We start from the raw sequence: 18,999 nt of genomic DNA, 5'->3' as shown, positions 1-18,999 counted from the left end.
GGGAAAATCCATCAGAGTGACTGCAGACTTCTCTAATGAAACTTTCCAAGCAAGAAAACAATGGTCATCTACTTTTAATCTACTTAAACAGAACAATTTCCAGCCCAGAATTCTATACCCTGCTAAGCTAAGCTTTAAAATTGACGGAGAAATCAAATCATTTACGGATATACAAACATTGAGGAAATTCGCCACAAGACCAGCTCTACAGGAAATACTTCAACCTATTCTACACACTGACCATCACAATGGATCAGCAGCAAAGTAAAAACTCAGAAATTAAAGGACAGAACCAAACCTCCACACTGATGCAAAAGATAAAACTAAGGAATGGACTCTCACAAAATAAGATGAATAGAATACTACCACACTTATCAATTATCTCAATAAATGTTCATGGCTTGAATTCCCCACTGAAGAGACACAGATTGGCTGACTGGATTAAAAGACACAAGCCATCCATTTGCTGTCTGCAAGAAACACACCTGGCTTCAAAAGACAAATTAAAGCTCCAAGTCAAGGGTTGGAAGACAGCTTTTCAGGCAAACGGAATTCAGAAGAAAAGAGGAGTTGCGATCTCATTTTCAGATACATGTGGATTTAAAGCAACTAAAGTCAAAAAAGACAAAGATGGTCACTTTATATTGGTCAAGGGAAAAACACAACAAGAAGACGTTTCAATTCTAAATATTTATGCACCCAATTTAAATGCTCCCAGATTCTTGAAACAGACCTTATTCAGTCTGAGCAATATGATATCCTATAATACCATAATAACAGGGGACTTTAACACTCCTCTTACAGAGCTGGACAGATCCTCTAAACAGAAATTAAACAAAGATATAAGAGATTTAAATAAGACCCTAGAACAACTGTGCTTGATAGACACATATAGAACACTCCATCCCAAAGATAAAGAATACACATTTTTCTCATCACCCCATGGAACATTCTCCAAAATTGATCATATCCTGGGACACAAAACAAATATCAACAGAATCAAAAGAATTGAAATTTTACATTGTATCTTCTCAGACCATAAGGCACTAAGGGTGGAACTCAACTCTAACAAAAACGTTCAACCCCACACAAAGACACGGAAACTAAACAATCTTCTGTTGAGTAACAGATGGGTGCAGGAAGAAATAAAACAGGAAATCATTAACCTCCTTGAGCATAACAACAATGAAGACACAAGCTACTAAAACCTGTGGGATACTGCAAAAGCAGTTTTGAGAGGAAAATTTATCGCTTTAGATGCCTACATTCAAAAAACAGAAAGAGAGCGCATTAACAAACTCACAAACCATCTTATGCAATTGGAAAAAGAAGAACAATCTAAGCCTAATGTCAGTAGAAGAAAAGAAATCTCCAAAATCAAATCAGAGATCAATGAAATTGAAAACAAAAGAATCATTCAGAAAATTAATGAAACAAGGAGTTGGTTTTTTGAAAAAATAAATAAAATAGATAAACCATTGGCCAGACTAACGGGAAATAGAAAAATAAAATCTCTAGTAACCTCAATCAGAAATGATAAAGGGGAAATAACAACTGATCCCACAGAGATACAAGAGATCATCTCTGAATACTACCAGAAACTCTATGCCCAGAAATTTGACAATGTGAAGGAAATGGATCAATATTTGGAATCACACCCTCTCCCTAGACTTAGCCAGGAAGAAACAGAGCTCCTGTACAGACCAATTTCAAGCACTGATATTAAGGAAACAATAAAAAAATCTTCCAACCAAAAAATGCCCTGGTCCAGATGGCTTCACACCAGAATTCTATCAAATCTTCAAGGAAGAGCTTATTCCTGTTTGCAGAAATTATTCCAAAAAATCGAGGAAGAAGGAATCTTCCCCAACACATTCTATGAAGCAAACATCACCCTGATACCAAAACCAGGAAAAGACCCAAACAAAAAGGAGAATTTCAGACCAATCTCACTCATGAATATAGATGCAAAAATTCTCAACAAAATCCTAGCCAATAGATTACAGCTTATCATCAAAAAAGTCATACATCATGATCAAGTAGGTTTCATCCCAGGGATGCAAGGCTGGTTTAACATACGCAAGTCCATAAATGTTATCCACCATATTAACAGAGGCAAAAATAAAGATCATGTGATCCTCTCAATAGATGCAGAAAAAGCATCTGATAAATCCAGCATCCTTTTCTAATTAGAACACTGAAGAGTATAGGCATAGGTGGCAAATTTCTAAAACTGACTGAAGCTATCTATGACAAATCCACAGCTAATATTTTACTAAATGGAGTAAAACTGAAAGCTTTTCCTCTTAGAACTGGAACCAGACAAGGTTGTCCTCTGTCACCTTTACTATTCAACATAGTGCTGGAAGTGCTAGCCAATACAATTAGGCAAGACAAGGAAATAAAGAGAATCCAAATGGGAGTAGAGGAGGTCAAACTCTCCCTCTTTGCTGATGACATGATCTTATACTTAGAGAACCCCAAAGACTCAACCACAAGACTCCTAGAAGTCATCAAAAAATACAGTAATGTTTCAGGATATAAAATCAATGTCCACAAGTCAGTAGCCTTTGTATACACCAATAACAGTCAAGATGAGAAACTAATTAAGGACACAACTCCCTTCACCACAGTTTCAAAGAAAATGAAATACCTAGGAATATACCTAACGAAGGAGGTGAAGGACCTCTATAAAGAAAATTATGAAATCCTCAGAAAGGAAATAGCAGAGGATTTTAACAAATGGAAGAACACACCATGCTCATGGATGGGCAGAATCAACATTGTTAAAATGTCTATACTTCCCAAAGCAATCTACCTATTCAATGTCATTCGTATCAAAATACCAACATCATACTTTCAAGACTTGGAAAAAATGATTCTGCGTTTTGTATGGAACCAGAAAAAAACCCGTATAGTGGGCGGCGCCTGTGGCTTAGTGAGTAGGGCGCTGGCCCCATATGCCAAGGGTGGCGGGTTCAAACCCAGCCCTGGCCAAACTGCAACCAAAAAAACAGCCGGGCGTTGTGGTGGGCGCCTGTAGTCCCAGCTGCTTGGGAGGCTGAGCAAGAGAATCACATAAGCCGAAGAGTTAGAGGTTGCTGTGAGCCGTGTGATGTCATGGCACTCTACCTGAGGGTAGTACAGCGAGACTCTGTCTCTACCAAAAAAAAAAAAAAACCCGTATAGCTAAGGCAGTTCTTAGTAATAAAAATAAAGCTGAGGGCATCAGCATACCAGATTCTAGTCTGTACTACAAAGCCATAGTGGTTAAGACAGCATGGTACTGGCAAAAAAATAGAGACATAGACACTTGGAATCAAATAGAAAACCAAGAAATGAAACTAACATCTTACAACCACCTAATCTTCGATAAGCCAAACAAGAACATACCTTGGGGGAAAGACTCCCTATTCAATAAATGGTGTTGGGAGAATGGGATGTCTACATGTAAAAGACTGAAACTGGACCCACACCTTTCCCCACTCACAAAAATTGATTCAAGATGGATAAAGGACTTAAATTTAAGGCATGAAACAATAAAAATCCTCAAAGAAAGCATAGGAAAAACACTGGAAGATACTGGCCTGGGGAAAGACTTCATGAAGAAGACTGCCATGGCAATTGCAACAACAACAAAAATAAACAAATGGGACTTCATTAAACTGAAAAGCTTCTGTACAGCCAAGGAGACAACAACCAAAGCAAAGAGACAACCTACACAATGGGAAAGGATATCTGCATATTTTCAATCAGACAAAAGCTTGATAACGAGGATCTATAGAGAACTCAAATTAATCCACATGAAAAAAGCTAACAATCCATTGCATCAATGGGCAAGAGACATAAATAGAACTTTCTCTAAAGAAGACAGATGAATGGCTAACAAACATATGAAAAAATGTTCATCATCCCTATCTATTAGAGAAATGCAAATCAAAACCACCCTGAGATACCATCTAACCCCAGCAAGAATGGCCCACATCACAAAATCTCAAAACTGCAGATGCTGGCGTGGATGTGGCGAGAAGGGAACACTTTTACACTGCTGGTGGGACTACAAGCTAGTACAACCTTTCTGGAAGGAAGTATGGAGAAACCTTAAAGAACTCAAGCTAGACTTCCCATTTGATCCTGCAATCCCATTACTGGGCACCTACCCAGAAGGAAAAAAATCCTTTTATCATAAGGACACTTGTACTAGACTGTTTATTGCAGCTCAATTTATAATCGCCAAAATGTGGGAACAGCCTAAATGCCCACCAACTCAGGAATGGATTAACAAGCTTTGGTATATGTATACCATGGAATACTATTCAGTATTAAAAATGGAGACTTTGGGCGGCGCCTGTGGCTCAGTCGGTAAGGCGCCAACCCCATATACCGAGGGTGGCGAGTTCAAACCCAGCCCGGCCGAACTGCAACCAAAAAATAGCCGGGCGTTGTGGCGGGCACCTGTAGTCCCAGCTACTCGGGAGGCTGAGGCAAGAGAATCGCTTAAGCCCGGGAGTTGGAGGTTGCTGTGAGCTGTGTGATGCCAGGGCACTCTGCCAAGGGCCATAAAGTGAGACTCTGTCTCTACAAAAAAAAAATAAAATAAAATGGAGACTTTATATACTTCATATTAACCTGGATGGAAGTGGAAGACCTTATTCTTAGTAAAGCATCACAAGAATGGAGAAGCATGAATCCTATGTACTCAATTTTGATATGAGGACAATTAATGACAATTAAGGTCATGGGGGGGGAGGAAAAGCAGAGAGAGGGAAGGAGGGAGGGGGGTGGGGCCTTGGTGTGTGCCACACCTTCTGGGGGCAAGACATGATTGCAAGAGGGACTTTACAAATGCAACCAGTGTAACCTGGCTTATTGTACCCTCAATGAATCCCCAACAATAAAAATAAAAAAAAAAAAAAGAAAGAAAGAAAATGGGAATCCGTGAAAAAAAAAAAAGTTTGTTGAACTGCCAATATTTTATAAAAGTATTATTTTTTTGTCCTAAAGAACTGAATAATAAAGAATAAAAATAGTATATATCATTTAATATACAATGAAATAAGATTAAAATCGCATTAAAATCTTAAAAGTTCTACACACTCAATACCTATAAATTTCCCTCAAAATAATACCTCAAAATAATAACCTCAATGCACAAATCACCAAGGGCATAAGGTAGGCTTAATTTTAAATTCTTTCTAAAGCCTGAAGCATACTGACTTCACTGAGCTCTTACTTAAGCACCAGAGGCATTATCTTCTTAACTCTAACAACCTACACCAAAAGATAAGGGATCAATACATTCTCACTTCAAAAATGAAGAAATTAAGGCATGAACACATTAAGTAACATGTCCAATGTCATGATTAATAAATGGGAGGGTTGGGATTCAAACCCACATATTGTGACCCTTGAAGTCATGCTCTTAATGAGGAAAATAAAGAAATCATAACCAGGCCAGAAAATAAAAAGAAATCATAACCAGGCCACCCCCCAAGAGTAATCCTGCTTAATAAAAGAAAAAGGGGTGATTACCTAAATACATTCAAGAAACAGAAAACTGTGTATCTTAGAGCAAGAACATTTGGCCACTTTGATAATAATACATTTCCAAAGACTTTTTTTTTTAAATCAGGAGAAAATGACACCAGCAATGATTCCACGAAAAAATACATCCTTTATATTTTTTGAGACATAATTCACATACCAGAAAATAGGTCCTTTTAAAGAACACAGTTCAGTGGTTTTGAGTTTTGATATATCCACAAAGTTGTGCAACTATCACCACTATTTAATTCCAGAATATCTTCATCATCCCCAAAAGAAACTCCATATCCATCAAGTCCATTTTCAGCTCCTCTCAGCCCTGGCAAACCACTAATCTACTATCTTCATGGATTTGTCTATTCTGGACATTTCCTAAAAATGGAGTAATATGGTATATAGCTTCTTATGTCTTGCTTCTTTCTTTTAGCCTAATGTTTTCAAGGTTCATCCATGTTGGAACATCTACTAGTATTTCCTTCTTTTTAATTGAACAATTAAATATTATTAATAATACACCAGTGTATAGATACAACATGTTCTATTTAACCACTCATTCACAAATTATGAGTTCTTTCCGCTTTGGGGCTATTAAGAATAATGTTGCTATGAACATTTGTATACATGCAGTGTATGGACATATGTTTTCATTTCACTTGGTTAGTATAAACCAGGGGTCCTCAAACTTTTTAAACAGGGGACCAGTTCACAGTCCCTCAGACCTTTGGAGGGCGGGACTATAGTTTAAAAAAAAAAAAACTGTGAATAAATTCTTATGCACACGCACATATCTTATTTTGAAGTAAAAAAACAAAACGGGAACAAATACAATCACACCACCTCATGTGGCCCATGGGCCATAGTTTGAGGACCCCTGGATAAGCCTTTGGATGGAACTGCTGGATCTATGGCAAACTTTACACTTAACTTTTCAAAGAATTGCAAAACTATTTTTCCAAAGCAGCACCATCTTATATTCCCACCAGTATGAAGGGTTTCAATTCCTCCACATTTTCACCAATGCTTGTTCATCTTTTTTATTATAGATACCCTAAGGGTATGATATGGTATTTTGTTTTTATTTGCATTTCCCAAATAAAAAGATGTTGAATATCTTTTCAGATGCTTATTGTTCATTTGAATGTCTTCCCTGGAAAAATGTCTGCTCAAATCATCTTTATTGCTGAGTTGTAAGAGTTCCTTATATATTTAAGAGACTACTCTCCTATCAGATATATAACTAGCAAAATATTTTCTCTCATTCTGTGGGTTTTCACTTTATTGAAGCTTTAAATTTTGATGAAGTCCAATTTATCTATTTTTTCTTTTCTTGATTGTGCTTCTGGCATCATAGCTAAGAATTATTGCCTAAAGTCACAAAGATTTATGCTTATGTTTTCTTCTCAGAGTTTTACCATTTTAGCTCTTCTATATAGGTCTTCAATCCAGGTTGAGTTAATTTTTATATGCAATGTGAGGTAAGGTTCAAAATTCAAATTCATCCTTTTGCATGTGGGTATCCAGTTGTCCCAGCACCATTCATTCAAAACACTATTCTTTTGCCATTGAATTACCCTGACACTCTTGTCACTCAACTGACTATAAATTTATGAGTTTATATTATATTTAGATTCTCATGTCTGTCCCACTGATCTATGTCTAAATGCAAGTTTTCCAATTTTGTTCTCTGTCAAAATTGTTTTGCCTACTCAGGGTCTCTTGCATAAAATTCTATATGAATTTTAGGGTCAATTTGTTAATTTCTGCCAAAAAGGAACCTTGAATTTTGGTAAGAATTTTTGGTAAGAATTCTTTGGTAAGAATTGCATTGAATCTAGAGGTCAATGTTTGAGTCCAGTACTTTACTTCTAAATAGATTCCTTTCAAATGTCAAAGGAAATAAAATAAATAAATTTCATTTATTTCATTAAATAAAAAAAGTATCTGTCTCAAGTTCTCTACTTTTCTTTAGCTCATAAAAATAGAAAAGAAGTCACCAGAAAAATAGGTTTTCTTAGTGCTAATTTATTCTATAGGACTACTGAACAATTTTTTTTTCTTTTTGAAACAGAGTCTCACTATGTTGCCCCAGGCTAGACTGCAGTGGTGTCAGCCTAGCTCACAGCAACCTCAAACTCCTGAGTTCAAGCAATCCTCCTGCCTCAGCCTCCCAAGTACTAGGACTAAAGGTCCCCACCACAATGCTTCGCTAATTTTTCTATTTTTCTTGCTCAAGCTGGTCTCAAAGTCCTGAGCTCAAGGGATCCCTCAAGGGCCTCCCAGAGTGCCAGGATTACAGGTGTGAGCCACTATGCCCAGCCAGCAATTTTGTTTTCAATGCTAAAGTCATTGTCAATCTGTTTTGCTTATAATTATTACTATAGCCTATGGTTATTTATAGACTGTACCTAAATAAACTGAGTAAACTTATATTTTCATGATAATACGTATGTGATAAATATCAGTCAAGGAGGACACTGACACAACAATGCATCAGAAAGATCACAGAGTGGCTCGGCACCTGTGGCTCAAGTGGCTAAGGCGCCAGCCACATACACCTGAGCTGGCGGGTTTGAATCCAGCCCAGGCCCGATGGCTGCAACCAAAAAATAGCCAGGTGTTGTGGTGGGCGCCTGTAGTCCCAGCTACTTAAGAGGTGGAGGTAGGAGTTGGAGGTTGCTATGAGCTGTGATGCCACAGCACTCTACCCAGGGCGATAGCTTGAGGCTCTGTCTCAAAAAAAAAAAAAAAAAAGAAAGAAATAAAGATCACAGAGTAATTCACAAGGCTAGGGTGGATGCGGAACTCAGTTCTGAGAGCTTAGTACAGCAGTCCATTCATCGGAACCGGCACGCAGGTCCAAGTACTGAGGTGTCCACAAAGGCAGCTATGACTAGTTGAGTATTTGATGGTATTTATGGATTATTACTAAGTTTTTAAGGCATGATAATCACATTGTAGTTATGTCTTTAAAAAATCTTTATCTTCTTAAAATACATATGCATTTGTAAATCAAATGATAAGATGCCTAGGGTTTACTTTCAAATTATCCAGTGGGGATTAGTGAGAGGAGTTGGTAGACTACAGATGAAACAACACTGGACATATACTGATAACTATTAAAGATAAGTGATAAATACATGAAAGCATATTATAGTATTCTCTCTACTTTTGTATAAAAAATGAAAATTTCCATTTGAAAAAACCCAAAATGGTTGGATGTGGATTGCACACACACACATCTGCCCAGGTGCCCATCTTTGCCTGTCTCTCAAGGTGAGCGTTGCAGGAGGCTGAGGTGGGTGGCATGCAGAATAAAGTATGGATAAAATGGCACAGTTCTTTGAAAGCTTCCTTCCTCCAAAATATTAATACACATGTTAAAATAAAGATACTTAAGGATTAAATAGGGGGAAAAAAAGCCTTGAACTTCAACTTACTCTTTCATCAATGATCTTCATAAGCCATCTTTTAGTTAGATTATGTCTTTTGACAGCCTAGAAAAACAAAAGTGTTATAAGTTTTCAGGAAGTATTAGAAATGACTTCTGTAGATCTGAATAACATAAACAAACCAAATACAAAACTAGGTCAGGAAACATTTATAATAACCCATCACCAGACAGACAACTGTGTTAAAGAACAATCAGGGAAAAGAAAATGCCCCTAGGAAATATTTCAAACTATTTCCAAGTAAAAACAATATTTCTAATACTTTTTCACTAACCTGTCTTTTTTCCCCCACACTGTTAGTAATTTAATGATTCTACTTTCAAAAAAATAAGAATACTAAGCTTCTCTATTATGTGACACACCTTGACTTCTATGCTCATTTAGTACACACAAAACATTTTCCACAAAATAAAGATCCTATTTAGCAAAAACAACTACTTCTCTGAAAATGAAAAAAGTAAAGCTCCAACAAAAATAATCTGCAAAATAAACTGTCTTAGCAAAGTCACTCCAGTAGGAAAGAACACACCTAGTGCCCAGACCCTGGTCTCTACTATCACTCCTCCCAAAGGAATCAGGCTCCACAGACCTCAGAGGAGGAAGAAAGTCCAAGATGATCCTTGAATCTTACTGTAACAGAAAATAAGAAAGTGCTCCAAAAAGTAATGAAGGCATGTCACAGGACATAGGAGCCAGTTTGAAGGAGATCTCACTGCTCAGATCAGGGACAATTTGAACAGCAAAATAATTATGTACATGAACGAATTATAAACTATTAGGAGGCCAGGCATGGTGGCTTATGCCTGTAACCCAGTACTTTGGGAGGCTGAGGTGGGAAGATCCCTTGAGCCCAGAAGTTCAAGGTTACAGTGAGCTATGACAGTGCCAAGGTTCTCAGTCTGGGTGACAGAGTGAGAGCCTGTGTCTCATAAAAACAAATAAAAATTAAATAAAATTCTGTGCTAGTTACTAAAAAATAAATAAAAATAAACTATTAGAAAAAAACAGGAAATTCTTAAGTCCACACTAATAATTAACAAGCAAGTAAATAAATACAGGGGAGGGAGAACTCGTTCTTACAGAAAAATGCTAAACTGAGAAGTTATCATCTTGCAACCATAACACTAAAGACTGAATCACATAAGAACCATCATGGCAGCTAAGTTTAGGGAGAAATTTTGATGAGGAGCAGGATATGTGTATAGTTGTAAAGTATCTCCCAAAAGAAGGATGGGAGATAATTAATTGCAAGGCAAATTATAACTTTACAGTGGAAAACCAGGCAAAATCTTGACTGGGTTATCAAAATTAACCCATAACCTGAATCAGGAGAAAATGTCAAACAAATCCAAAATGAGTGTTCTATAAAAATAAAAGTGGGGAGGTATAGTCTTCAGAAAGGTCAATGTCATGAAAGACAAAGAAAAGCTATGGAAATGTTCCGTATTAAAACAAACTAAAGAGATATGACCATTAAATACCTGGCCCAAGATAGGATCCTATACTGGAGAGGAAAAATACTACAGCAGACATTATTAGGTCATCTGACAAAATTGGAAAATGATTGCAAAATTTGATAAAAGTAGGGTACAAAAGTTAAATTTACTATAATCAATACTTGTTCTGTTATCCAAGAGAATATACCTATTCTTCTAAAATATTCACTGACATTTTTAGGATAGGTTCATAACATATTTAACTTATAAATGAGTCAGAAAAAAATTATAAATATGAATATATACAATATGGACAGAGAAAGGGTAGGGGGAGAAGGGGAGAGGACACATGGGAGTGAATGTGCACAAATGAATAAACATTCACAACATGACTCCGAGTCAAGGATTAGAGGTGTTCTTTGTACCACTTTTAATTCTGTAACCTTTCTGAAAGTTTGAAATTGTTTCCAAAGAAGTTTTAAAAACATTGTTTTTTTGACATATTAACACAAAGTACAGTATAATACATTTGCACAATAAATAAGCTACTCGGGAGGCTGAGGCAAGAGAATCGCTTAAGCCCAGGAGTTGGAGGTTGCTGTGAGCTGTGTGAGGCCACGCACTCTACCAAGGGCCATAAAGTGAGACTCTGTCTCTACCAAAAAAAAATTAAATAAATAAATAAATAAATATAGTAGGGAAACATAAAAGTCTTAGGGATAGCCTGTATTTCAGCTAAGACTCTCAGATGTCGTTGATACTAAAATGTAAAAGCTAACATACTCATCAATATGTATTTATGTGACAAAGGTGTAAGCATGGAGAACGGCCCCTACATTGGCTGCCAGGAACCTAACTAAAAAGGCTACACAGAATTAGTTCCAAAGTACTCTCAGCATTACCACTATTACGTCGCAGGACTCTCCCATGAGGCCTCTGCCCTAAATCCCAGGAATCAGCCTATCAGTCATCATAGACTTATTTTATCTCACCTATGTCTAAATGTGGAATGGGCATGACTGATCTTTGTAACCAGGCCATCAAATACCATTCCTGGCACATAAAAGTACTCAATATTGGTGGGGCCCGTACTCGGTAGGGCACTGGCCACGTACACCAAGGCTGGTGGGTTCGAACCTGGCCTGGGCCAGCTAAAACAACGACAACTGCAACAGAAAAATAGCTGGGCACTGTGGCAGGCACCTGTAGTCCCAGCTACTTGGGAGGCTAAGACCAAGAGTTGAAAGTTGCTATGAGCTGTGACACCATGGTACTCTACCAGGGCAACAGCTTGAGATTCTGTCTCAAAAAAAAAGTATTCAATATTTTCTCAGTGAGAAATCAACTCCTATTTACCCACAGCTGAAGCTACAATGCTTGTAGTTCCTTGACTACAAAATACAGTTCTGTTTGATTCTAAAGGAAATCAGAGATCAAAGTAAAAAATAAATGTTTTGTTGTTGTTGTTGTTGTTGTTGTTGTTGCAGTTTGGCCGGGGCTGGATTTGAACCCGCCACCCTCAGCATATGGGGCCGGCGCCCTACTCACTGAGCCACAGGCACCACCCCAAAAATAAATGTTTTAAAAGTTGGAAATCTGCTAAATAAAGTATTGACTCTGGAAAATGCAGCCAAAAATAAGAAAAACCTTGGCTATAGGGAGGCGCCTGTGGCTCAGTGAGTAGGGCGCCGGTCCCATATGCCGGAGATGGCGGGTTCAAACCCAGCCCCGGCCAAAAACCACAAAAAAAAAACCAAAACCTTGGCTATAAACATAAATTCAAACTGTAGCTAAAATTTATACACAGAAAAACGAAGAACCTCATATGGAATGAAAAATTATAAATATTCAACTATTTTGTATCCTGAAAATACCAATGAAACTGTATAGCAAAACAGTGCTCTCTAGATAACACACTGTCATTGTACTCCATATTTAATCTTCCAAAGAACTAACTCAATATTCTTCAAAGAACCAATGGGAAGCATTATTGGAGTTATAGTAAGAATACACTCCAGCAGAATAAGGAGGGATGAGAACATACAGTAAGAACAACCGCTCTGAACACCACCTGCTTCCTTCAAATATTCATATTAACCTTCAACACTGGTCATATGAGAAAGCTAGCTAACATTAATCATCAAAATTTAAGCAGCTACTAAAATTGGACTACTTGGCACTCCTAAATCAGCACATACGTAAACATTTCATAATTAAGTTGTATGTGTATCTTTTGGTTTTGTAAGAGAAGCCAAGGAAAGATAAATTTGCATTAAAGGAACCTCCAATATTCCACTATATTTCCTGACAAAGGCCAGAATCTTTGATCCAAGTCTTAATATAAAGCTCCACTACAGTCAGGTTTGTGTGTAAAATAATAAATAGAAAGGGTTTCTGAATTTTAGAGAAATTTTTCTCTTTACTGAGTCACCTAGGTTGAGCTTCTGGAAGCAGGATAAATAGAGGTAAAGAACTAATCTAATACTCACAGCTTCCCATCCACTTTTTCTTCTCAGTCCCTGATGTGGGGAGGGGAGTCTGGCTTCCCATCTTTATTGGGGTTCTGTGAAGTCAATCTGGGGCCCAGAAACTGGGCCTGCCTCTGCTGGTGTGCAGACCTGAGAAGAGGTGTACTGCTGTCAGGTCTGTGGGTGGCTCCTGCTACAGAAACCCTTTTTTGGCAACCATCGTATTACAACAGGGACACAGATAAGTGACAAAAGGCACCTAATTCCCTTCCTCTGTTCATAGGTTAGCATATTTCTAAACCATGCTTGGCTATTTATGAATGAAGAAATCCACACAGCTATTTTAATAAAAATCACCTGCTATATACATCTAGCTATACAAATAATACTCTAGCCCATAGGTTTCTGTTCCCTAATACCTAAAATTCATCAATGAATAGGTAGCCTTAGATCTGTGTTTGGACAATGATTAAGAGCAAGTCTCCCTTCACAAAAGATTACTATTTGTTGCCACAGCCCAGAGTCTGAATTCAAAAACTGGTATAAGGAGCTGCTGGGCAGACAGCACTGAGAATTTTACCAGCCACTGCATCAAAATCTGCAAGATTTAAATTGTGCAGCAAAATACGTGGAAAATACATAAGTAATTTATAATATAAAGAAACCAGATTCTTCTTTTTCCCTTTCATATAGTAATACACCAAAGACCTATGCAAACCATCAGAGAATATTTGTAAATTCCTCTGTCAAAACTAACAGATCTGAACACTACAGAAGCCTAAGAATATTTTCAGAAGCTGGGCATGGGGGCTCACACCTATATCCTAGCACTCTGGAAGGCCAAGGGGTGGATAGATCGCCTGAGCTTGGGAGTTCGAGATTAGGCTAAGCAAGAGCAAGGCCCATCTCTAAAAATAACAGGGTGTTATAGTGGGCACCTATAGTCCCAGCTAGTTGGGGGACTGAGGCAAGAGGATCACCTGAGTCCAAGAATTTGAGGTTGCTGTGAGCTATGATGTCACAGCCCTCTACTGAAGATGACAAAGTAAGACTCTGCCTCCAAAAAAACAAAAGAATCTTTTCAGGATAGTTTCCACTATAATAACCACCATCCAAACTATACCCATCAAAAAGTAAGCCCAAATAATATTCTTACAAAATAAAAGCAGCTTTTATTTTTTTACCTTCCATAGTTCAATGGCCACAGGCTGATGTGGTGGATTGTCACAGTATATATCTTCCACAGTTTTCTTCCAAAACTGCGTTCGCATCAGTCCAATTGTTTTCTCAGAGACTGAGTCCTTAATCTGTAAATAAGGTTTTAAAACTTTAACAAATACACTGCTTCCAGTTCCCAAAATCAGTATTTTTGAATAAATTTTTGGGTTAATAGGACTGTCCTATATCATGACTATGGTGGTAAATACATTTTTCAGAATCTATAGAACCAAACACAACAAAGTGAATTTTACTGTATATACATTTAAATAAACTTATTCATTCATTAATTTTTTTTTTTTTTTTTTTGTAGAGACAGAGTCTCACTGTACCGCCCTCGGGTAGAGTGCCGTGGCGTCACACGGCTCACAGCAACCTCCAACTCCTGGGCTTAAGCGATTCTCTTGCCTTAGCCTCCGGAGCAGCTGGGACTACAGGCGCCCGCCACAACGCCCGGGTATTTTTTTGTTGCAGTTTGGCCGGGGCTGGGTTTGAACCCGCCACCCTCGGCATATGGGGCCGGCGCCCTACTCACTGAGCCACAGGCACTGCCCCATTCATTAATTTTTAAAAGATTATTAGATTGTCTTCTTCAACTACTACTAATTAGGAATGGTCTTCTTAGGTTGAGACAAAAATTGTCAATGCAAGCTAAACCAAGGTGGTAAATTTTGATGCGGACCATGGTCTTCAAAATGTCACCTCACAGACCGCTTATTGGTAGCAAGGGAAAAAAATATTAACATAGTAACTGGATGACCAAAATTAACATTACCACAGAGAGGCAGATGGACATGTCATACCTCCCTGTGATTCTCTGTAAAGGACACACACCACTTACGTAATATTAGGTTAGGAATCTATGACTTTAATATAATCACTATGAAAAAGAAAATAAACCCTAAATGAGAACCATTCTAAATTTTAAAAAAGAACTATATTGCTTTAAAAATGTCAATGTCACAAAAGACAAAGAAAGGCTGTAGAAATGTTACAGATTAAAGGAGGCTAATGAGATGTGAAGACTAAATACTACACGTAGTACACGATCCCAGATCAAATCCTATACATAAGGACAAAAATGCCATAAAGAACATTTATTATTGGGTCATTTGACAAAACTACAAACCAGATGGTAGATCAAATAAAAGTATTATATCAGTGTTAAATTTACTCCTTCATAATGGTACTGTGGTTACGTAAGAGAATACCCTTATTCTTAGGAAATCACTGTCAAGTTTACAGGAATAAGGGCCGTGGTATAGTCAAGTTACTCCAAAATGATTCATAAATATGTACATACTTGACAGAATGATAAAGGAAACGGTAAAATAACAAAAGGGTCTATGGGTATTCTTTGTATTATCCTTACTTTTCTGTGTGTGAAATTATTTTTAAATAAAATCAAACAGCTCCCAATGTGGGCTCTCATTTTTAAAAAAAAGTTCCTAGTGCCGAGTGGGTTTCTTAGCAATATTTAGTGTTCAGGTCCCGGAGGCACACAACACAGCAACACAGCAGCAAGAGTAACCCTTTGAAAACCTGACCAAGAGGTGGGGTCCTTCTCTGCTCGGAGCCCTCCTGTGGCCGACCACCTCACTCCGCCTTACCCTTCTGCCCCAGGTGCCCTACTCTAATCTTATCCCATGCTCCCTGCTCCACCGCACTGGCCCTCTGTTCTTTGAACACATAGGCGTACCCATATCTGCACCTCAGAGCCTTTGCACTTGTGGTTCCTTCTGCCTAAAACACTCTGCCCACATATTTGTACGACTCACTCCCTCACCCTCTTGCAAATTTTTGCTCTAAAGCCACCTTCCCAGTGATGTTTCTCTAGACCGTGCTGTATAAAAAAGGAACCTCGGCCGCAGCCAGCCTTCCCTATCCCCTTAACAAGCTTTATTTTTCTCCACAGCACTTGTCTCCATCTTTATTGTTCATTGAGTGCCCGGAATTTGTACATTTTATTCATTGTTATGCCCCCAGGACGTAAAACAGTGTCTAGCATATTTTATACACTCACTCATTGTTAAATGACTGAATAAACAAGACAGTGAGTGCAAAGTAGCAAGATTCTCCTACAAGTGACAGAGAATTCAGGAGGAACTCTGTGGAGTTTTTTTAAAAAAATAAAAGTTTAATCATTTAAAAATTATAATAGACCACATTGGGAATTGCTATGGTGAAAGTGTGACCGACTTCAGATGCTGACATATAGTTTATACCTGCAAAAGGATGAGGTGAAAACTATGACCCATGACTTCTAGGAATACACCAGAGGAAAAAATAGATAGTCCTTTAGACTCTCCACGATTCATGGTTGTGACCCTGTGCCCCAGTGCTCTATTTGTATCCTTTTATTTGTTCTTTGTTCACCTCTATCATATTCTCCACAGAAGCTGTGCCAAAACTTGCCACTCTTCAAGACTCCAAGCTCTCTCCTGCTCCCTCACTCTTAATATCTGACCTTTCCATTTAATTTACTGAGAAGACCAAGGTCATTCTACTTAAACGTCCTCATCTCCACCCCCACTTTGATTTATTTTATATCTGCATATGTTCTTTCCATTAAAAAAAAAGAAAAGAAGGATCTCCCCTTCCTTTGTAATTCTTAGATCAAAGTGAGTCAGTATGATCTGACTGGAGTTTGCTATAACTGTTTCCATTCCTGACTCATATTAAAACTAAAACCTCATTTTAAAAAGTGCTTTGCAGAATTGCTATATATATACAAATTATGTAATTGTTTAAGACAATAGGCAGTAATATTCTGATTAAGCTATTCGATTAATGGATAAATGTGCGATGTTAATTGCATAGTTTTATAATAGCCTCAGAAAAAGAAATAAAAAATTCCAAGATGGCATTTCCAGAAACATTAAGTTCATTAGCTAGTTTTATTTTTGGTACTGAATTGTTAAGACTAAGTTGTTAGCAAGAGAAGGAACCAGCAGAGACCTTTAACAACTATATTTCCTTTTTGTTCAGCATTAAAAACATTACATCACCACTTTTCAAATAATATTTTAAGATATCTTAATACCAGCCTGAGCCAGTTCCACATTGAAGGCCCTCAATGCAAAAGCAGAGCTTCGGGATTCTGCAGGGAGCAGCAGGGAGCATAAATAACCTTCATAATCTCGTTTCCTATAACAAATAGACAAAGAAAGATAGTTACCCCTCACTTTCCAAACTACACACAAAAATACTGACCAGAATTAACTGAAAGCGATTTCAGAATAGGCCTAACATAGACCTGTTCTTCTACAATTACAAAAAATGCATCTGCTCCCAATCCTAGACCACCTAAAAAAAGAAATGCTCAATTTCCATTACTTTAAAATGAATTATATAGTACTTATAGAATACTTTTGGCTGTTTCAGAATCACATTGGCTTTAGTGAGAATTCAAATGTTAGCTACAAAAGTAGAAATCAAGTTAAGAAAATAGTTCAAGCAAATATTGGTGTGAAGTCATGGTCTTCAGTATACACAGAGATAAATAAAAAGACAAACAGATAAGACACAGAAACTGATATGGGGTGTGTGTGTGCACACATTTCCTAGCGGCATCTACTGAAAGAGCCTAGATGCAATGCTATCCCCCAATTTCAATGAACACAACTAGCACCTACATCTTGGCTTCTTTTTTTTTTCCTTTTTCTTTTTTTGACAGAGTGTCACTTTATCACCCTGGGTAGAGTAACGTGGCATCACAGCTCACAGCAACCTCCAACTCCTGGGCTTAAGCGATTCTCTTGCCTCAGCCTCCTAAGTAGCTGGGACTACAGGAGCCCACCACAACGCCTGGCGATTTTTTGGTTGGAGTTGTCATTATTGTTTGGCAGGCCCAGGCTGGATTAGAACCCGCCAGTTCTGGTGTATGTGGCTGGCACTTTAGCCACTTGAGCTACAGGTTCCGAGCCTAGATCTTGGTTTCTAAAACCATTCTCCACTGAGGAAAACTAAGATTCCTTGGAGGAATGACTGACTCCAGAGGTGGGGCAGGAAAAATACAAGATAAGCCTGAAACATCTTCTTGTGCAGAAGGTAAAAAAATTATTTAAGGAATGGCGGGGACTTATCAAAAGTTCATGAAAACTGGCCTAACAAGAGTTCTCACTGGCCAAGTCTGTAGGAATTTCAGCATCAAAAAATGATAGTAACAGCTTAACAGAACTCTATGAATACATACGGATATAAATTAATGAATAAATAAATGGGAAAAGAAGGGAAAGCTTGATAACCAGTATAATATCTACTAATAAATCTAGAAAACAGAATGGAATTTTTAAAGATCATAATTTGGTAACTATCATGATAATAACTGATTTGTGCAAAAATCATCAATAAAGGGGTCAGGTGCAGTGGCTCACACCTGTAATCCTAGCACTCTGGGAGGCCAAGGTGGGTGGATTGCTTGAGGTCAGGAGTTCAAGACCAGCCTGAGCAAGAGTGCAACTCTGTCTCTATAAAGAGCTGGGTGGCTCCGAACCTGTGCTAAACAACAATGACAACTACAATAACAATAACAACAAAAAAATAGCCGGGTGCCAGTAGTGAGGATGCTGAGGCAAGAGAATCGCTTAAGCTCAAAAGTTTGAGGTTGCTGTGAGCTATGACTCCACCACGCTCTATCGAGGGCGACATAGTGAGTCTCAAAAAATAAATAAAAAATAAAAAGAGCTAGGCCTTGTGGTAGGCACCTGTAGATCTAGCTGCTTGGGAGGCTAAGGCAAGAAGATCGCTTTAGCCCAAGAGTTTAAGGTTGCTATGAGCTATGACAATGCCATGGCACTCTACCCAGGATGACAAAGTGAGACTCTGCGTCAAAAAAAAAAAAAAAAAAAAATCAATAAATGCCTGAAAACGTTAAATATGTGA

At 37.9% G+C, this 18,999-nt stretch overlaps 1 protein-coding gene across 8 annotated transcripts in view; it reads right to left on the bottom strand.

Annotated features, from left to right (window-relative positions):
- Positions 1-18,999, bottom strand: part of NDUFAF6 (NADH:ubiquinone oxidoreductase complex assembly factor 6) — a 37,468-nt gene that overhangs the window by 13,287 nt on the left and 5,182 nt on the right. For 3 of the 8 annotated variants that reach the window (XM_053558933.1, XM_053558931.1, XM_053558939.1), the window contains exons 2-4: positions 17,163-17,262; positions 14,082-14,204; positions 8,982-9,038 (exon numbers count right to left, since the gene is read on the bottom strand). In XM_053558933.1, coding sequence (XP_053414908.1) covers positions 8,982-9,038; positions 14,082-14,204; positions 17,163-17,262 — 280 coding nt within the window. Of the gene's footprint in view, positions 1-8,981; positions 9,039-14,081; positions 14,205-17,158; positions 17,263-18,999 lie in introns of all 8 variants that reach the window. The other 5 variants (XM_053558935.1, XM_053558937.1, XM_053558936.1 and 2 more) reach the window with 3 other exon arrangements.

Source organism: Nycticebus coucang, chromosome 13, assembly GCF_027406575.1.
Source record: "Nycticebus coucang isolate mNycCou1 chromosome 13, mNycCou1.pri, whole genome shotgun sequence".
NCBI classification, from domain to species: domain Eukaryota; kingdom Metazoa; phylum Chordata; class Mammalia; order Primates; family Lorisidae; genus Nycticebus; species Nycticebus coucang.
This window is presented reverse-complemented; position numbering and strand designations above follow the sequence as displayed.